Source organism: Protobothrops mucrosquamatus, unplaced genomic scaffold (genome assembly GCF_001527695.2).
Source record: "Protobothrops mucrosquamatus isolate PMUCROS unplaced genomic scaffold, P.Mucros_1.0 scaffold3627, whole genome shotgun sequence".
NCBI classification, from domain to species: Eukaryota; Metazoa; Chordata; class Lepidosauria; order Squamata; family Viperidae; genus Protobothrops; species Protobothrops mucrosquamatus.
The window spans coordinates 83,205-104,512 of record NW_015389589.1 but is presented as its reverse complement, the minus strand read 5'-3'; the positions used below and the strand labels follow the sequence as shown (position 1 = coordinate 104,512).

The window sequence follows — 21,308 nt, the reverse complement described above, 5'->3', positions numbered from 1 at the left end:
GACCGTCATAAATATGAATCAGTTGCCAAGCATCTGAATGTAAATCACAAGACCCTGGAGAGGCTGCAACATTCCAGCTGATCGGCGCTTCTTCGGGGCTCAGCAGAAGCGCCAGGATCAGTGCTGCTTTCCAGCTGATCGGCACTTCTTCAGGGCTCAGCAGAAGTTCCAGGATCAGTGTCAAGCTCCAGCTGGAGCCTGGCGCTGATCCTGGCGCTTCCACTGAGCCCTGACAGCCCCAAAGAAGCGCCGATCAGCTGGAAAGCGGCACTGATCCTGGCGCTTCCGCTGAGCCCTGACAGCCCTGCAGCTCCAGCCGTCTCTCACTCAGGCTTGTGCGGTGCTGCCACCGGTTCAGCTCATTCCCCTCCCCCACTACCCCTTTTCTAGGATGGTCGCGTACCACAGGTGGTACCCGTCCCACTGGTTGAAAAGCCCTGGACTAGATGACCTCCAAGGTGCCTTCCAGCCGTGTCCTGATTGAATGTTCTGCTCACCACCCAGAATCCACTGGAGTTAGGCAGCCAAACAATTCAATACATACATACATACATACATCAATGAAAACTCACTGTTGGAGCTTCAAGATTTCCTCGTTTTCCAGTTCCGCTGCGCTCTTGCAGGTGATGGGTCTCGAGCGGCTTCTGGTTTCCAGGCGGGGGGTTTTGGGGTGGGTCAGTCCGGGTTTTAAAGGCCTGCTTGGACCTGTGCCAAAGACAGCCGAGAAGCCAGAGGCTGCCAATCAGAACGGAAAAGGCCACGGGAGGGAGGCTAAGCACTGCGAGTTTGACACATACACGGTGGGGGAAGAAATGTATTCAAATTGATTTATTGATGTATTCATTCAATTTATTCCAAAAAAAAAAAAAAGATTGCGTCCCAAAGGTGAGCCTGAATTTAAGAAATTAGACGTAAGGGAAAGATAAAACAAGCAAAGCCCACTCAACTGCCAGTTTGACCTTCGCCTGGCCATTGGCACAAAGTCAGTCGCCCGGTTGGTTTTCATGAGTAAAGCAGAACTAGAACTCTCAGTCTCCTGGTGATTGGCCCAAAGTCACCCAGCCGGCTTTTATGCCTAAGGCGGGACTAGAACTCACCGTCTCCTGGTGATTGGCCCAAAGTCACCCAGTGGGCTTTCATGCCTAAGGCGGGACTAGAACTCTCCGTCTCCTGGTGATTGGCCCAAAGTCACCCAACTGGCTTTCATGCCTAAGGCGGGACTAGAACTCACCGTCTCCTGGTGATTGGCCCAAAGTCACCCAGCTGGCTTTCATGCCTAAGGCGGGACTAGAACTCACCGTCTCCTGGGGATTGGCCTAAAGTCACCCAGCTGGCTTTCATGCCTAAGGCAGGACTAGAACTCACCGTCTCCTGGTGATTGGCCCAAAGTCACCCAGCCGGCTTCCATGCCTAAGGCGGGATTGGAACTCATGGTCTCTCCCTTTCTAGCCCGGAGCCTTAACCACCAGACCAAATGGTCAATAGGTTCACTTAACAATTGTTAAAAAAATAACCTTGGAAAATCAGGTTAATACGGTAACTAGGTCTACCACCATCATGATTTAGGAACAAAATTGTGGCCTCAATCGGTCAAAAGTGGAGGACGGCCTGCCCCTCAGCCCGTGTGGATTTGTTTCAAGCACACTTTTATATCCTATCCACTAAGGGGAAACCCCTGCCCCACAATGTACAGCTGGCCTTTGGGAGAACAACACGCCCCTCTCCACAATGGGAAGATAGTAGCTGGCCCTTTAGTGCTTTCTTTTAAGCTGGGTTCTCCAAACCTGGCACCTTGTGGACTTCAACGCCCAGAATTCCTTAGCTGGCCAGCCATGAATTCTGGGAGCTGAAGTCCTAAAAGTTGCCAGGTTTGGAGACCAGTGGTATAGGGCAGCAGTAGGCAACCTTGGCTCTTTTATGACTCGTGGACTTCAACTCCCAGAATTCCTGAGCCAGCATGGGGGAACTACGGCCCCCTCATGACTCGTGGACTTCAACTCCCAGAATTCCTGAGCCAGCACGGGGGAACTACGGCCCCCGCATGACTCGTGGACTTCAACTCCCAGAATTCCTGAGCCAGCATGGGGGAACTACGGCCCCCTCATGACTCGTGGACTTCAACTCCCAGAATTCCTGAGCCAGCATGGAGGAACTATGGCCCCCCTCATGACTCGTGGACTTCAACTCCCAGAATTCCTGAGCCAGCATGGCTCAGCTTGGAAGCCTCTCCCTTTCCCCTCAGCATAGCTGGCTCAGGAATTCTGGGAGTTGAAGTCCACGAATCATAAAAGAGTCAAGGTTGCCTACCCCTGGTATAGGGTATCCTGCTTGAGCAGGGGGTTGGACTGGATGACCTCCAAGCTCCCTTCCCATTCTATATTCAGTAAGACTCCAAGGATTCTGGAGGCGACCAAGGATACAGCAGATTCTGACAAACTCTGGTCTTGGACAGGGCTCCCCAAAGCTGGCAACTTGAAGGCTTGTGGACTTCAACTCCCAGAATTCTTCAGCCAGCCAGCCTGCCACGAATTCTGGGCGTTGAAGTCCACAAGTCTTAAAAGTTGCCGGCTTTGGAGACCCCCTGCGTTAATCTTCTTGTTCCCCATCGCAACTGTTATAATAATAATAATAAAGTTGGAAGGGACCTTGGAGGTCATCTAGTCCAACCCCCCCGCTCAGGCAGGAAACCCTACACCATGTTGCCCACGCACGAAAGAAAAGGAAGCTAGAGCCGGGCACGGGTTCAACGTTCAGAGTAAACGTGTCAACGCTGCTAACATCGGATGGTTTTGCTTTGACAACAGATGGAGATGCAGCCATTTTCTTCTATACAAAATGAGAATTCTCAATCTCAATCTACTACGACCCGTCCCCCTCCTTACACGTACTCTCAAGTCGATCTGTATTGTTATGACCTGGATCGCACTCTTGGTTCCACTAACTTTATTCTCTACTATTCTTAACCGCCCGACCTCTTGACCTTCCCCTTCGGACGTAAAGTTCGATTAACCTCTTACACTAAACACTGGGTTAATTGGAGGAGGGAATTGTGCTGTGATACTATGTGCTCAGGGGAGGGGAATCCAGTTTTTGGCTTCGACTGTGTTAGTGCCGATGTGTTGCTACTCAAAATAAAGATTCTTCAGAGCCCTCGTTAGCTGACCCCGATGGATGGAGCAAGCCACCATTGGGCTCCCGTAACACAGCCTGCGACAGAGGTTGCCAGAAAGGGATTCTTACCTTCTTCCTCCTTCCGGCCACACAGATGGTAGCGCTGAGGAGTGCGTTTCTGAAAGTTTTCCACCTGTTGGGCCAGCGAGACGTATTCGCCGGGGGCCTCGTCCAGTTTCCGCTTGTTCCCGCAGGAGAGGTTAAACGGCTTCGGGATTGTGGGTCCCTTTGACATCCGGGACTGTGTTAAAAAAAAAGAAATTGGGGGGGGGCATTTGATAAAACAGTGGTTAGAAGAGATACTAATGCAGAACATTGAGCTAAAGCCAGAACTCTTTCTGCTGGGTATTACTAAGGATAGATACAATAAAGGATCCCTATACTTTTATTACTACACATGCTAACGGCAGCAAGATTAGTCTTTGCACAGAGATGGAAAAATAATGAGGCACCCTCAGAAGAAGAGGTAATAAATAAGATTTTATCCTGTGCTGAAATGGATAGGTTGACGTTAGAACTCAAGGATAAGAGTGAAACAGATTATTACGAAATCTGGAACAAATTGTATAATTGGTTGGGGGAAAAATAGATGGAAAAACTCTCTGATTCAGCAAAACACACTGATCAAGAAAGATCAAAGGAAAAATATTAAAAGATTAAAGTGAAAATTAAGAATAGAGATGACGGGATCTACCAGAGAGAATATTTAGGAAAAAAAAGAAACATTTGTTTGAACCTGTGGATTGTGAATTATAGAAATCAATTGATAACGATTTTTCTTTACCAATGTAAACCAAGCAAACACACTGTTAACCAACTATTATGTGATTTATGTTTTAAAAACCAATAAAGCTTATTAAAAAAAAAGACAGGGATATGGGATTTCTTGATCAAGCGTCTTTTTCTATCGCGATCAAAGCAGGCGCCGACCCGTTTAGAGTCATAGTCTGGACTGAGAAGCGAGCAGCAAAATTCCAGAAGAAAGCAATGGCAAACATCTCTTTAATTGTTGCCCATAAAAGTACATGGGTGTGTCCATGTGCTTATTCAAAGTTGAGCCAATGGAAGTGATTTGCCATTGGCAAAAGTTATAGCAATACAATCCTCAAATTTCCTGTTGATCACTATTAGCCAGCTGCAAGCATGCTTTAGTTTTTTAATGAACTAAACTCAACTCTTTTGAGCAATTCTTGTCCTTGCAGATTTCTTGGCAGCATTGTTGTTGCGTTCTCCAAGAATCCAAGCCTTGCTTGCAATAGGTCCTGTGGTGGTCTCCCATCCCAGGAGCCACCAAATCTGAACCTTTCAATTCCTGCTAATTAGTTGACCTTGGCTGAGAGTCTGTTCTCGATATCTTTCATTCAGTTTCACAATATATGGAATTTAAAAATTCTCTTGGCTTCATTTCCCCCCACCCCCTCCTTATATAGGGGGACTTGCTTTTTCCCCAATAACATTCTGCAAGTAGAACAAATAGTTTCATGGGGTTCTGGTCTACAGTGCACCCGGCTAGATTCCGCAAAAGAGCCGTGCTGGAACTCCCAAATGTGTTTTTCAAAAAGCAACTGGACTTCTTCAGTTGCTTCTTGGATGAGAAGCAAAACATTTTCAAGGAAAATAAACCAGTTGCCTTTGAAAAGCACCTTTGGGACAGCCTGTAAATCTTACTCCCCCCCTTCTTCCAGCTCAGGGCTTTTCAACCTTTTCACCCATTGTACCACTTTTAGGATATGGCAACATCCGAGTACCACCAGTCGCCTAGCAAGGTGTCAAAAACTTGATGACCAAAAAAAAGAAAAAAGGAAAAAAATGATAAAGTGCAGGTAGTCTTCGACTTACAACAGTTCGCTAAGTGACTCTTCGAAGTTACAATGGCACTGAAAAAAGGCCCCCCCAAGGCACAGCCGAGCAAGACACCCACCCGCCCGCGCTCTTCCTTCTGTCCGAGGTGTTCATTGTTGTGAGCATTTCTGTTGAGGATTGGCAGCGGGGGTGGGGTGGGGGGGGTGTTTGGTTTTTATTCCCCCCGGTCTGCTGGGTGGTTGCAGCAGGTTTTGGTCCCTTCAGATGACCCTGGGACACAGTGACCGTCATAAATATGAATCAGTTGCCAAGCATCTGAATGTAAATCACAAGACCCTGGAGAGGCTGCAACATTCCAGCTGATCGGCGCTTCTTCGGGGCTCAGCGGAAGCGCCAGGATCAGCGCTGAGCTCCAGCTGGAGCCTGGTGCTGATCCTGGTGCTTCCGCTGAGCCCTCACAGCCCCGATCAGCTGGAAAGCGGCACTGATCCTGGCGTTTCTGCTGAGCCCTGACAGCCCTGCAGCTCCAGCCGTCTCTCGCTCAGGCTTGTGCGGTGCTGCCACCGGTTCAGCTCATTCCCCTCCCCCGCTACCCCTTTTCTGGGATGGTCATGTACCACCTGCCAGGGGCCAATGTACCACAGGTGGTGCCCGTACCACTGGTTGAAAAGCCTTGTTCCAGCTCGCCGGAAGTGAAATTTAAGCTGTCCGCAACTCCGGAGAAGGCCGAAAAATGACAAAGGGACGAGAAGTGGGGGACGAAGAGACAAATTGGTGAAAATCAGCTTCTTATTCTAAGAATGCATGAAGGCAATTTGGGACAGGCTTACGGGAGGTTTCGCAATTCTCCTCTTTGACGCGGGTAAGGGACATTACAACGGTTTGTTTAGCGACCGCTCAGAGTTACAACGGCACTGGGAAAAAAGGACTTAGGACCGCCTTTCACGCTTACGACCGTTGCAGCTTCCCGGTGGTCACGCGATCAAAAATCCAGGCACTTTGGCAACTGACTCGTGTTTATGACGGTCGCAGCGTCCCCCGACAAGCAAAGTCAAAGGAGAAGCCGGATTCGCTTAACAACCGTGTGACCGGTTTAACGACGGCAGCGATTCGCTCAAGACACGTGGCCCGAAAAAGTCATAAAAGGGGGGCAAAAGTCGCTTAACAAATGTCTCGCTGAGCGACGTAAAATTTTAGGGCTCAACTGTGCTCGTAAGTCGAGGACTACTTGTGCAGGGATTCAGTTAACAATGGTGGCAAGCAAAGTTGTAAAAGGGAGCCAAACACAGTTAGCAAACCTCTCACTGAGGAAATTAGGGCCCAGTTTTGGTCGTAAGTTGAGGAGCAGCTGTGTAGGACTCAAAACCTGCCTTGTTCTGTTTTTCCATGCCAACTCTGCCCTATTCATCATCCCCTGGGCAATTCGCAGGTGTTCTCAAGTTACACTTCAGCCCATACCGTTGTCTGAAATGGTACTATAGGCTTTCCTGCCCGAGCAGGGGGTTTGTTGTGATTCCTCGCCAGCCGGTGGACCCGGCAGCTGAGTCCGAGGAATCAGAGGAGGAGGAGGGTCCTGGAGTGACATCAGAGTCAGAGGAAGGCTCTGAGGAGCTCTAAGACTTACAGTCGGACGAGGAGCCTGGCCCCTCTACTCGCACTCAGGCTGAGACACAGCAGTGCCGGGAGCCTAAGTTGGACAGTGATGAAGAACAGCTGGGACAAATCCCGGATGCACGAAAGCGCAGACAAGAGAGTAGGACAGAGGGTTGCAATGGGCCGGCTCCAAAGGCAAAGAAAAAGGTATTAGGAAGCCATGCCTGGGCTGCATCATAAAAGGGAAGGTGTGGGAGGGGCTGGTGGACGTTTGTGTTAAGGAATCGAGTTTGTGTGAACTGTGTTTGTTTGCCTTGGACATTGATTCAGGTCTGTGAATAATAAAAGGGGATCGTTTTTTTTCCTGCGGTTCCAGCCTGCTGAGTTGGAAGAGGGGTTTCTCCTTGTGAGCATAACAAAGGCTGGGACAGAACAGGGTTGGACTAGATGACCTCCAAGGTCCCTTCCCACTTTATCATCATCATGATTATTATTATTAACCCCAGCCGAAGGGTCTCACCGGAGAAGGCGGGTGTTTCCTGAGGGCGGCTGTGAAATCCAGCTCCTTGTACTCCGCGGCTGGCTGGCCTTCGCTGTGCTGCTTGATCCGCTCGTCGGTGCAGAAGTGGAAATCCATCGGCTTGGTGATGTGGCTGGCCGCCTTCACGGGGAGCCCTGGCCGGGAGAAAGAGAGAGCGGAGAAGTCAGCCGGGGGCCGCCGTTCAAAGGCGAGCGAGGTCCGTTTGTGGTCTCTGAGCTCGGTTTGTTTTCTTCTAGACGTCTCACGACCCAGCTAGGGAGCATCATCAGGGCTAGAAGGGAAGGGGGTTTGTGGAGAGAAGAAAAGAGAAGAGGAGGGGGAAGAGGACTGTGGGGTCCTTGATGCTCTCTGAGCTTAGTTATTTTCTTGCAGGCCTTTCATGACCCAACTAGGGAACATCATCAGTGCTACAAGAGAGAGGGTTTGCAGAAAGGAGGAGGAGGAGGAGGAGGAGGAGGAGGAGGAGGAGGAGGAGGAGGAGAACCACTGTGGGGTCCTGGGTGCTCCCTGAGCTTGTTTTATTGCAGACATTTCATGACTCTACTAGATAACAGAATCAGTGCTAGGAAGGAGGAGGAGAACTGTGGGGTCCCTGGTGCTCTCTAAGCTCGGTCATTTTCTTCCAGACATCTCATGACACAGCTAGGGAACATAATCAGTGCTAAGACAGGGGAAGGTTTGAGGAGGAAGAAGAGGGGTTTTGTTTTTTGCAGACGTATTAAGATCAGGTTAGGAAGCCTCATCCGTGCTACAAGGGAGGAAGAAGGAGGAGGACTGTGGCCTCCCTGGAGCTCTGAGCTGGGTTATTTTCTCGCTGGCATCTCATGACCCAACTAGGGAACGTCATCAGCGCTGGAAGGAATCGTATATCGACCGAGAGCAAACCTCATTCCCTTCTAGCATTAAAAAGGTTACCTAATTGGAAATGAAACGTCTACAAGAAATCAAAGCAAGCTCAGACTTCACTGAGGACCCCACAGTCCTCCTCCTTCTTTCTGCAAACTCCACTCCCTTCTCGTACTGATGTTGTTACCTAGTTTGCTCAAGAGACGTCTTCAAGAAAACACACCAAGAGGGCACCCCAGTCCACTCCTCCTCCTCCTTCACTCCGCAAACACCCCTCCTCTCTCGCAACTGATGATATGACCCAGCTGGGGGATAAAACGTCTTCAAGAAAAAAACCCAACCTCAGAAAGCTCCAGGGATCAAACAGCTCAACTGGGCTACAAATAATCTGATTTACTAGATACAGGGGTAGGCAACCTTGGCTCTTTTATGACTGGTGGACTTCAACTCCAAGAATTCCTGAGCCAGCATGGGGGAACTATGGCCCCCTCATGACTGGTGGACTTCAACTCCCAGAATTCCTGAGCCAGCTATGCTGAGGGGAAAGGGAGAGGTTTCCAAGCTGTGCCATGCTGGCTCAGGAATTCTGGGAGTTGAAGTCCACGAGTCATAAAAGAGCCAAGGTTGCCTGCCCCTGCCTAAATGCCTGAATTTTGATCATGTGACCGTGAGGAAAAAATATTTAAATATCTAAACCAGAGGTCTTCAAACTTGGCCCTTTTATGACTCGTGGACTTCAACTCCCAGAATTCGTGAGCCAGCATGGCTCAGCATGGAAGCCTCTCCCTTTCCCCTCAGGGTGGCTGGCTCAGGAATTCTGGGAGTTGAAGTCCACGAGTCATGAGGGGGCCATAGTTTCCCCATGCTGGCTCAGGAATTCTGGGAGTTGAAGTCCAGGAGTCATGAGGGGGCCATAGTTCCCCCATGCTGGCTCAGGAATTCTGGGAGTTGAAGTCCACGAGTCATGAGGGGGCCATAGTTCCCCCATGCTGGCTCAGGAATTCTGGGNATGTTTTACTCTTAAGAGTTAGAGTTAGATGATGCTGGGCAGGGGGAGGAATGTGCATGAGAGTTCAGCTAGACATAACAATACTGGACCTAGCGTGAGAACCAAGGTGATTGAAATAAGAGATGATAAGAATTGGCGGGCTGGAGAACTGGAAGGGGAAGCCTGCATTTCAAGCTAATTGGAGAATGTGATTTGTGACAGTTAATTGGAGGAGGGAATTGTGCTGTGATACTATGTGCTCAGGGGAGGGGAATCCAGTTTTTGGCTTCGACTGTGTTAGTGCCGATGTGTTGCTACTCAAAATAAAGATTCTTCAGAGCCCTCGTTAGCTGACCCCGATGGATGGAGCAAGCCACCATTGGGCTCCCGTAACACAGCCTGCGACAGAGGTTGCCAGAAAGGGATTCTTACCTTCTTCCTCCTTCCGGCCACGCAGATGGTAGCGCTGAGGAGTGCGTTTCTGAAAGTTTTCCACCTGTTGGGCCAGCGAGACGTATTCGCCGGGGGCCTCGTCCAGTTTCCGCTTGTTCCCGCAGGAGAGGTTAAACGGCTTCGGGATTGTGGGCCCCTTTGACATCCTGGACTGTGTTAAAAAAAAAATGGGGGGGGGGGGGCATTTGATAAAACAGTGGTTAGAAGAGATACTAATGCAGAACATTGAGCTAAAGCCAGAACTCTTTCTGCTGGGTATTACTAAGGATAGATACAATAAAGGATCCCTATACTTTTATTACTACACATGCTAACGGCAGCAAGATTAGTCTTTGCACAGAGATGGAAAAATAATGAGGCACCCTCAGAAGAAGAGGTAATAAATAAGATTTTATCCTGTGCTGAAACGGATAGGTTGACGTTAGAACTCAAGGATAAGAGTGAAACAGATTATTACGAAATCTGGAACAAATTGTATAATTGGTTGGGGGGAAAATAGATGGAAAAACTCTCTGATTCAGCAAAACACACTGATCAAGAAAGATCAAAGGAAAAATATTAAAAGATTAAAGTGAAAATTAAGAATAGAGATGACGGGATCTACCAGAGAGAATATTTAGGAAAAAAAAGAAACATTTGTTTGAACCTGTGGATTGTGAATTATAGAAATCAATTGTTAACGATTTTTCTTTACCAATGTAAACCAAGCAAACACACTGTTAACCAACTATTATGTGATTTATGTTTTAAAAACCAATAAAGCTTATTAAAAAAAAAGACAGTGATATGGGATTTCTTGATCAAGCGTCTTTTTCTATCGCGATCAAAGCAGGCGCCGACCCGTTTAGAGTCATAGTCTGGACTGAGAAGCGAGCAGCAAAATTCCAGAAGAAAGCAATGGCAAACATCTCTTTAATTGTTGCCCATAAAAGTACATGGGTGTGTCCATGTGCTTATTCAAAGTTGAGCCAATGGAAGTGATTTGCCATTGGCAAAAGTTATAGCAATACAATCCTCAAATTTCCTGTTGATCACTATTAGCCAGCTGCAAGCATGCTTTAGTTTTTTAATGAACTAAACTCAACTCTTTTGAGCAATTCTTGTCCTTGCAGATTTCTTGGCAGCATTGTTGTTGCGTTCTCCAAGAATCCTAGCCTTGCTTGCAATACGTCCTGTGGTGGTCTCCCATCCCAGGAGCCACCAAATCTGAACCTTTCAATTCCTGCTAATTGTTGACCTTGGCTGAGAGTCTGTTCTCGATATCTTTCATTCAGTTTCACAATATATGGAATTTAAAAATTCTCTTGGCTTCATTTCCCCCCACCCCCTCCTTATATAGGGGGACTTGCTTTTTCCCCAATAACATTCTGCAAGTAGAACAAATAGTTTCATGGGGTTCTGGGCTACAGTGCACCTGGCTAGATTCCGCAAAAGAGCCGTGCTGGAACTCCCAAATGTGTTTTTCAAAAAGCAACTGGACTTCTTCAGTTGCTTCTTGTATGAAAAGCAAAACATTTTCAAGGAAAATAAACCAGTTGCCTTTGAAAAGCACCTTTGGGACAGCCTGTAAATCTTGCCCTTCCCCTTCTTCCAGCTCAGGGCTTTTCAACCTTTTCACCCATTGTACCACTTTTGGCAACATCCGAGGACCACCAGTCGCCTAGCAAGGTGTCAAAAACTTGATGATCCCCCCCCCCAAAAAAAGGCACTCAGGCTGAGACACAGCGGTGCCGGGAGTCTAAATTGGACAGTGATGAAGAACAGCTGGGACAAATCCCGGATGCACGAAAGCGCAGGCAAGAGAAGAGAGTAGGACGGAGGGATGCAATGGGGCAGCTCCAAAGGCAAAGGAGAAGGCATTAGGAAGCCACGCCTGGGCTGCATCATAAAAGGGAAGGTGTGGGAGGGGCTGGTAGACGTTTGTGTTAAGGAATCGAGTTTGTGTGAACTGTGTTTGTTTGCCTTGGACATTGATTCAGGTCTGTGAACAATAAAAGGGGATCGTTTTTTTCCTGCTGTTCCAGCCTGCTTAGTTGGAAGAGGGGTTTCTCCTTGTGAGCATAACAAGGACTCACGTGGGCTGGGACAGAGCAGGATTGGACTAGATGACTTCCAAAGTCCCTTCCCACTTTATCATTATCATGATTATTATTATTAACCCCAGCCGAAGGGTCTCACCGGAGAAGGCGGGTGTTTCCTGAGGGCGGCTGTGAAATCCAGCTCCTTGTACTCCGCGGCTGGCTGGCCTTCGCCGTGCTGCTTGATCCGCTCGTCGGTGCAGAAGTGGAAATCCATCGGCTTGGTGATGTGGCTGGCCGCCTTCACGGGGAGCCCTGGCCGGGAGAAAGAGAGAGCGGAGAAGTCAGCCGGGGGCCGCCGTTCGAAGGCGAGCGAGGTTTCTTTGTGGTCTCTGAGCTCGGTTTGTTTTCTTCCAGACGTCTCACGACCCAGCTAGGGAGCATCATCAGGGCTAGAAGGGAGGGAGGTTTGAGGAGGAAGGAGAGGAAGAGGAAGGCGAGGGGAAGGACTGTAGGGTCCTTGACGCTCTCTGAGCTTAGTTATTTTCTTGCTGGCATTTCGTTACCCAACTAGGGAACGTCATCAGTGGTGGAAGGAATCGTATATCGACCGAGAGGAAACCTCATTCCCTTCTAGCACTGAAAAGGTTACCTCGTTGGGAAATGAAACGTCTACAACAGGGGTAGGCAACCCAAAACACTCAAAGAGCCACTTGGACCCGTTTCCCACCGAAACCAAAACACTGGGAGCCGCAAAACCCTTTTGATATCTAAAATGAAGATAACACTGCATATATCCTTTTTTACCTTTATTTTATAAAGGAAGGAAGGAAAAAAGAGAAAGAAAGAAAACAGGAAGAAAAGGAAGGAAGGAAGGAGGGAGAAAGGGAAGGAACGAAAAAAGACAAAGAAAGAAAGAAAACAGGAAGAAAAGGAAGAAAGGAATGAAGGAGGGAGGGAGGGAGGGGAAAAAGAAAAAGAAAGAAAGAAAACAGGAAGAAAAGGAAGGAAAGAAGGAGGGAGGGAAGGAAGCAAAAAAGAGAAAGAAAGAAAGAAAGAAAACAGGAAGAAAAGGAAGGAAGGAAGGAGGGAGGGAGGGAAGGAAGGAAAAAAGACAAAGAAAGAAAACAGGAAGAAAAGGAAGGAAGGAAGGAAGGAAGGAAGGAAGGAAGGAAGGAGGAAGGGAGGGAGGGAAGCAAAAAAGAGAAAGAAAGAAAATAGGAAGAAAAGGTAGGAAGGAAGGAAGGAGGGAGGGAGGGAGGGAAGGAAGGAAAAAAGAAAAAGAAAGAAAACAGGAAGAAAAGGAAGGAAGGAAGGAAGGAAGGAAGGAAGGAAAAAAGAAAGAAAACAGGAAGAAAAGGAAGGAAGGAGGGAGGGAGGGAAGGAAGAAAAAAAGAGAAAGAAAGAAAGAAAACAGGAAGAAAAGGAAGAAAAGGAAGATATAACTTTCAGCAAAGCTGTCTCCCTGCAAAAGAAACACATTCGCACGTATGTGAGCAGACCCGTGCCCCCACAAGCAGCTCCGCCATCAGCCTCGCACCAGATATTGTGGGATTTTTGCACGCAGTTTACTTGTGTGGTCGGGGGAGGAAGGAGGAGGAAGCTCGGAGCAGCCAGTCAGAACCCAGAGTGTTTGCTTATTGAGAGAGAGAGAGGGAAAGAAAGAGAGAGGGAGGGAGGGAAGACAAGAAAGGAAGAAGAAAGGCAGCAAGCGCGCCGGCCAGGTGACTCCGAGGCGGCTTTTGAGGAATGGCTTGCAAAGAGGAATGGCTTGCCTCGGAGCCGGTAGGTGCCCCTTTGGAAGAGGAAGAGGCAGCATCACACACACACACACACACACACACACACACACACACACACACACCGCTCTCTCTCAGGCTGGGAATCATTCCCTCCCTTCTCCTGGCCTACTGCAAGTCCCCGGAGAAAAAGGCAAAAAGGCGTACTCATCTTTCCAACAGTCCCTGCAGACTGAAGAGAAAAGAAAGAGGTTGGTGGGCAGTCCCACAAACCAAAGCAGGTCAACCAATCAATTTAAACTTCACAAGTTTGTTTGTTTGTTTTTTCGTGAGAAGTTTGAATTGATTGTTTAAACTTTTTTTAGTCCCATTTTTTTTTTTTGGGGGGGGGGGGGGTAGTACACTTTTTTTTTTTTGGAAATGCACATGGGCTGGGAGCCGCAGGAGCCGGCTTAAAGAGCCGCGTGCAGCTCCGGAGCCGCAGGTTGCCGACCCGTGGTCTACAAGAAATGAAGCAAGCTCAGAGTTCACTGAGGAGCCCACAGTCCTTCTTTCTGCAAACTCTGATCTCTTCCCGTACTGATGTCGTTACCTCGTTTCCTCATGAGACGTCTTCAAGAAAACACACCAAGAGGGCACCCCAGTCCGCTCCTCCTCCTCCTCCTTCACTCCGCAAACACACCTCCTTTCTGGCAACTGATGATATTACCCGGCTGGGTGATAAAACGTCTTCGAGAAAACAACCCAACCTCAGAGAGCACCAGGGAGAAAACAGCTTAACTGGGCTACAAATAATCTGATTTACTGGATACAGGGGTAGGCAACCTTGGCTCTTTTATGAATTCCTGAGCCAGCATGGCGGAACTATGGCTCCTTCATGACTCGTGGACTTCAACTCCCAGAATTCCTGAGCCAGCATGGGGGAACTATGGCCCCCTCATGACTGGTGGACTTCAACTCCCAGAATTCCTCAGCCAGCATGGGGGAACTATGGCCCCCTCATGACTGGTGGACTTCAACTCCCAGAATTCCTGAGCCAGCTATGCTGAGGGGAAAGGGAGAGGTTTCCAAGCTGTGCCATGCTGGCTCACGAATTCTGGGAATTGAAGTCCATGAGTCGTGAGGGAGCCATAGTTCCCCCATGCCGGCTCAGGAATTCTGGGAGTTGAAGTCCACCAGTCATAAAAGAGCCCAGGTTGCCTACCCCTGCCCAAATGCCTGAATTTTGATCATGTGACCGTGAGGAAAAAATATTTAAATATTTAAACCAGGGGTCTTCAAACTTGGCCCTTTTATGACTTGTGGACTTCAACTCCCAGAATTCCTGAGCCAGCATGGGGGAACTATGGCCCCCTCATGACTCGTGGACTTCAACTCCCAGAATTCCTGAGCCAGCCTGGCTCAGCTTGGAAACCTCTCCCTTTCCCCTCAGCATGGCTGGCTCAGGAATTCTGGGAGTTGAAGTCCACCAGTCACAAAAGAGCCAAGGTGGCCTATCCCTGGCCTGGAAGATCTTCTTCAAACCAGAAGGAAATAAAATGTCGACAAGAAACCAGCCAGAGGAAACGGTCTCCCAACCCCATCGAGACCTCACCTGGTCCAGCGATGGCCACTTTGAGGGACTCCTCGTTCTTCCTCCGCAGCTCGACCACCTCCTGCTGCAGCTTCTGCATCTTCTCCAACTCCAGCACCTCCGTGGACTTTCCTTTCATAGAGGCACCTCTGGTCCTGCGGATGGAAACACAACGGCGCCATTAAAAGAATGGATCAGCTGCACAGAGGCAGCGTGTATTTCAAGACCCCCCCTCCTGTAATGGAAGACCACCCTGAGGGAGGTCTTCCTCCTCTACCTATAGCTGGCTAGGGAATTCTGGGAGTTGAACTCCACCTATCTTAAAGCCTGCTGGCTGGGGAATTCTGGGAAGCGAAGGCTACCCAACGTAATGAAGAGAAGGACAAGGGGGGACATGATAGGAATCTTCTAGTATCTCAGGGGCTGCCCCAAAGAAGAGGGAGAGCAGGACAAGAAGCAACGGAGGGAAACTAATCAAAGAGAGAAGCAACCTAGAAGTAAGGAGAAATTTCCTGACAGGACAATTAACCAGTGGAACTGCTTGCCTCTAGAAGTTGCGAATGCTCCAACAATGGAAGTTTTTAAGAAGAGACTGGATAGCCTGAGCAGGGGGTTGGACTAGATGACCTCCAAGGTCCCTGCCAACTTTATTTATTATTAAAAAGTACTGGGTGGGGGAATTCTGGGAATTGAACTCCACCCGTCTTCAAGCCTGCTGGCTGGGGAATTCTGGGAAGCAAAGTCTACCCAACGTAAAGGATACTGGATGGGGGATTCTGGGAATTGAACTCCACCCATCTTAAAGCATGCTAGCTGGGGAATTCTGGGAAGCGAAGTCTACCCAACGTAAAGGATACTGGATGGGGGATTCTGGGAATTGAACTCCACCCATCTTAAAGCATGCTGGATGGGGGATTCTGGGAATTGAACTCCACCCATCTTAAAGCCTGCTGGCTGGGGAATTCTGGGAAGCGAAGTCTACCCAACGTAAAAGGTACTGGGTGGGGGAATTCTGGGAATTGAACTCCACCCATCTTCAAGCCTGCTAGCTGGGGAATTCTGGGAAGCAAAGTCTACCCCATGTAAAGGGTACTCGAAGGGGGAATTCTGGGAATTGAACTCCACCCATCTTAAAGCATGCTAGCTGGGGAATTTGGGAGTTGAGATTTAGACAGATAGATAGATAACTATTATTGTCATTTTTTTCCTGTGGGCACAATAGCACACTTTAAAAATGAAATTTTGTTGCTTGCTCTGAAAAGCTTATACATACATAACACACATTTAAACGTGCTATATACTGTAGGACATGTGTATAAACCTACATCCTCACACATAAATAACAGGTAAATATAAATCACTGTCCATTTCAAGTACATAGCGGGAAGAGGACGCTTTAGCGATCACAAGGTTAATACTGGATGAAACAAAACTGTGACTGAATCTGGATGTTCTGCTTCGGATAACACCCATCTTAAAGTTGTTGAGGTTGAGAAACATTTGGATATAGCTCAGGGCTGTCCAAATTTGGTCTTCAATTTAAAGACTTGGCAGCTTGAAGACTTTTGGACTTCAACCCCCAGAATTCCCCAGCCAGCCATGAATTGTGGGAGTTGAAGTCCACAAGTCTTAAAAGTTGCCAAATTTGGAGAACCTGCAGTAGATCCTCAAGGTGACTTCAGATGTTCTTCATACCCATCTCATTACAGAAAGCCTGGAGANTGGTGGACTTCAACTGCCAGAATTCCTCAGCCAGGCATGCTGGCTGAGGAATTCTGGGAGTTGAAGTCCACCAGTCATCAAAGGACCAGGTTTGAAGACCCCTGGTTTAACATGGTTAAACGGCTGCTGGAATTGGGAATGTCTAGCTTAATGAAGAGAAGGACGAGGGGGGACATGATAGCAGCCTTCCAGTATCTCAGGGGCTGCCCCAAAGAAGAGGAAGTCAAACTGTTCTCCAAAGCGCCTGAAGGCAGGACAAGAAGCAACGGATGGAAACTGATCAAGGAGAGAAGAAACCTGGAACTAAGGAGAAACTTCCTGACAGTGAGAACAATTAGCCGGTGGAACAACCTGCCTCCAGAAGCGGTAAATGCTCCAACACTGGAAGTTTTTAAGAAGAGACTGGACAGCCATTGGTCTGAAATGGGATAGGGTTTCCTGCCTGAGCAGGGTGTTGGACTAGATGACCTCCAAGGTCCCTTCCAACTTTATTATTATTACAATATTAATATTAATATTAATAATATTAATAATAATATTAATAATATTAATATTAATATTATATTATTATCATTATGTCAACCAGGAACAGGAGATGATAGATTTCAGAGCGACAGATGCAAAGCCACCCAAGCTGATTTTTCATGCCCAAAACAGGAAGTCCTCGACTTAACGGACACAACTGAGGGCAGAAATTCTGTTTGCTAAGAGAAAACATTTCTTAAGTGAGTTTTGCCCCGTTTTACGACCTTTCCGGCCACCGTCGTTAAGCGAATCCCTGCAGCTGATAAGCGAATAATCCGGTCGTTAAGTGAAACTGGCTGCCCCCCCCTTGACTTTGCTTGCCAGAAGGTCGCAAAAGCGGATCAGGTGACACCCCCACCCCCCTGGGACTCTGCGACCGTTGTAAAACCTCCAGTCTTCTTCCTGTCTTCCCAGCAGACGACAAGGCTTGGGTGTGTTAATGACAACCGACCTCCCGGGGTTACGTGCCCCGAGTGCGCATGCACACAACCGCCCAGATCCTGGGGGAGAGGAAAAAAAAAGAGAGAAAAAAACCCCAAATAAAAGCCACCTACTTGGGTGCACCGGGCGTGACGGGGACTTGTGCTTTCCCGGGCGTGACATTTCTGTTCGTGTCAATTTCGGCCAGGTTTTCCCGATTGTTAGACCTGGTTTTGAGGAGGAGAAGGGTGGAGGGTGCACAGAGAGAGGAAGAAGGAAAGCAAGGAAAGAAGACGTGGTCAAGGACAGGCCTTGGACCCCCCCCCCACCGTGGTCCTCTGAACGACAAAAGATGCTTCCGGTGCGCCCGTTGTGTGTGCAAACCCAAAACACCGAGAGTGGGTCCTCAAAATCAGCCTTACCTCGCTGTTTGGGCCTCTTCGTGGAGCCTAGACGTCTTGGCACGCCTGGCTGAACTGGACAGAGACGGAATAGGGCAATTGCTCACCAGTTGAACTACAGCCTGACCCCCCCCCGGTTTGCACGGACAATTGTCCACCCACCGTTTCAACAGTGGGAAAAGCCTAGCACTGAGGATGTCCCCTAGCGCAGGGCTTTTCAACCTTTTCACCCATTGTACCACTTTTAGGATATGGCAACATCCGAGGACCACCAGTCGCCTAGCAAGGGGTCAAAAACTTGATGACCAAAAAAAAAAGGGGGGGGAAAGTGATAAAGTACAGGTAGTCCTCGACTTACAACAGTTCGCTTAGTGACTGTTCGAAGTTCCAATGGCCCTGAAAAAAGGGCCCCCCAAGCCACAGCCGAGCAAGACACCTGCCTGCCCACCCGGCCGCGCTCTTCCTCCTGTCCGAGGTTTTCATTGTTGTGAGCATTTCTGTTGAGGACTGGCAGCGGGGGTGGGGTGGGGGGCGTTTGGTTTTTATTCCTGTCTGCTGGGTGGTTGCAGCAGGTTTTGGTCACTTCACATGACCCTGGGACACTGTGACCGTCATAAATAGGAATCAGTTGCCAAGCCTCTGAATGTAAATCACAAGACCCTGGAGAGGCTGCAACATTCCAGCTGATCGACGCTTTTTCGGGGCTCAGCAGAGGCACCAGGATCAGCGCTGAGATCCAGCTGGAGACTGGCGCTGATCCTGGCGCTTCCGCTGAGCCCTGACAGTCCCGAAGTGCCGATCAGCTGGAAAGCGGCACTGATCCTGGTGATCCTGGCGCTTCCGCTGAGCCCTGAAAGCCCTGCAGCCCCAGCCGTCTCTCGCTCAGGCTTGTGCGGTGCTGCCACCGGTTCAGCTCATTCCCCTCCCCTGCTACCACTTTTCTAGGATGGTCGCGTACCACCTGCCAGGTGCCAATGTACCACAGGTGGTACCCGTCCCATGGGTTGAAAAGCCCTGCCCTAGCTGGATCGCGAAAGGTCTGCGAGGAAACATCCAAGCTCGGAGAGCAGCAAGGACCCCACGGTTCTTCTCCTCCAGCACCACAAACCCTTCTCCCTTCTAGCACTGATGAGGTTACCTGGTTGGGTCGTGAAATGTCTGCGAGGAAACATCCCGGCTCAGACAGCACCACGAACATCACAATCCTCCCCTTCTTTTTTCCTTTCCCCCCTCCACCACCGCTTCCCTCCCTCCTCCACTCTGCAACCCCACCCCCCTTCTAGCACTGATGATGTTCCCTAGTGGGGTCATGAAATGTCAGCGAGAAGGCAAAAAAAAAAAAACAACCTCAGAGAGCACCAAGGACCTCAAAGTCCACCTATTGCTCTCCCCGAACCCCACTCCCTTCCAGCACTGATGACGACCCCCGGTTGGGTCATGAAACGTCTGCAAGAAAACAAGCAAGCTCAGAGAGCACCAAGGACCCCACGGTCCTCCTCCTCCCTTCTAGCACTGATGGTGTTCCCTAGTTAGGTCATAAAACATCTGCAAGAAAACCACCCAGCTCAGAGAGCACCAAGGACCCCACAGTCCTCCTCTTCTTCCCTCCTCTTCCTCCTCCCCTCCTCAACCATCTCCTCCTCCTCTCCACAATTACCCCATAGTCTTCTCTTCTTCCTCCCTCCCTCCTCTTCCTCCCCTCAACCATCTCCTCCTCCTCCTCTCTGCAATTACCCCTTCCTTCCAGCACTGATGACGCTCCCTAGTTGGGGTCCTGAAACGTCAGCGAGGAAACATCCCAGCTGAGAGAGCGCACAAAGACCCCACCGTCCTCTTCCTCCTCCCCCTCTTCCTCCCCCTCAACCGTCTCCTCCTCCTCTCCAAAAGCCCACCTCCCTTCCAATAGTGATGAAGTTACCTAGCAGGGTCATGAAACGTTTGCAAGAGAGCAACTAGGCCCGGAGACCATATTTCAACCACCAGCTACTAATATTCTCCTTCATCAGAAGCTTAACTCTATCGCAGGGGATCTCCAACCTGGGCTACTTTATGACTGGTGGACTCAAACTCCCAGAATTCCTCAGCCAGCATGGCTGGCTGAGGAATTCTGGGAGTTGAAGTCCACCAGTCATAAAGTGGCCAAGGTTGGGGACCTCTGCTCTATGGGACAGAGCAATCCAGCGTACAGGAAATCCTCCACTTAGGATGACAATGGGGCGTCAATTCTCCGTTGCTAAGCAGGCTGGTTATGAAGTGAGCCGTGCTCCATTTTACATCGTTAAAAGAGAATCCCAGCGGCCGTTCAGTAAATTCACACCGTCATTAAGCCAATATTCTATTCTATTCTATTCTATTCTATTCTATTCTACTCCATTCTATATTTCCATTCCATTCTATAGTATTGTATTGTATTGTATTGTATTCTACTATTCTATTTTTCTATATTTTTTGTTTAATTCGTATTCTATTCTATTCTATTCTATTCTATTCTATTCTACAATCTGTCTACTCTACTCTACTCTACTCTACTCTACTCCTGGTGGCACAGTGGCTAGAACACAGTATTGCAGGCTAACTCTGCATTCCACTACCAGGAGTTCGATCCTGACCGGCTCAAGGTTGAGTCAGCTTCCCATCCTTCCGAGGTCAATAAAATGAGGACCCAGATTGTTTGGGGGGAGGGGTCAAGATCCAAGTGACGACAGTCATTGCCCAGAGAGGGCTGTCAAGCCCAGTGGGGCGGTACGTAAGTCTAAGGGCTCCTGCTATCCCAGAGACCTACATTTTCTGCTTCTTCACTGGAGGGGGCTCTTGTTTGCTGGCCAAGGCGGTGGCAACCTTCTCGGCGTGGCTTTTGGCCATCAGTCGACGCTGGGCACTTTTTCGCCGGGCCGAAAGCCGCTTGGCCGCCCTAAAGATGGAAAGTAAAAGAGTCCTTGAGCAAAAGGGAGAGGAGGGGGGGGGGAGGCTAGATGTTGCATTTTAACTAGCGGTGGGATTCTGCCAGCTTGCCCCGGTTTGGTAGAACCGGTAGCTAATTTTTTGTTGACTTCGGTGAACCGGCTGATGCCCAGCCCTTTTTCGCAAGGCTCAGAACGGAACGACGGAAGTGCATCCACGGCATTTCCAGACATCCATTCTGAGCTGGGGAGGCCTCCGAGGCCCAGAATGCCCCACAGGAAGTGCATCCATGCCACTTCCTGATGTCCGTTCTGAGCTGGGGAGGCCTCCGAGGCCCAGAATGCCCCACAGGAAGTGCATCCACGCCACTTCCTGATGTCCGTTCTGAGCTGGGGAGGCCTCCGAGGCCCAGAACGCCCCACAGGAAGTGCATCCACGCCACTTCCTGATGTCCGTTCTGAGCTGGGGAGGCCTCCGAGGCCCAGAACGCCCCACAGGAAGTGCATCCACGCCACTTCCTGATGTCCGTTCTGAGCTGGGGAGGCCTCCGAGGCCCAGAATGCCCCACAGGAAGTGCATCCACGCCACTTCCTGATGTCCGTTCTGAGCTGGGG

General features: G+C 49.3%; 1 protein-coding gene across 1 annotated transcript in view; it reads right to left on the bottom strand.

Annotated features, from left to right (window-relative positions):
* The window catches only part of TPX2 (TPX2 microtubule nucleation factor), a 40,359-nt gene that overhangs the window by 13,086 nt on the left and 5,965 nt on the right, over positions 1-21,308 (bottom strand). Inside the window, exons 3-8 of the mRNA XM_029286427.1 lie at positions 20,576-20,704; positions 17,527-17,619; positions 14,747-14,880; positions 11,574-11,728; positions 9,375-9,546; positions 573-705 (exon numbers count right to left, since the gene is read on the bottom strand). Coding sequence (XP_029142260.1) covers positions 573-705; positions 9,375-9,546; positions 11,574-11,728; positions 14,747-14,880; positions 17,527-17,619; positions 20,576-20,704 — 816 coding nt within the window. The remainder of the gene's footprint in view (positions 1-572; positions 706-9,374; positions 9,547-11,573; positions 11,729-14,746; positions 14,881-17,526; positions 17,620-20,575; positions 20,705-21,308) is intronic.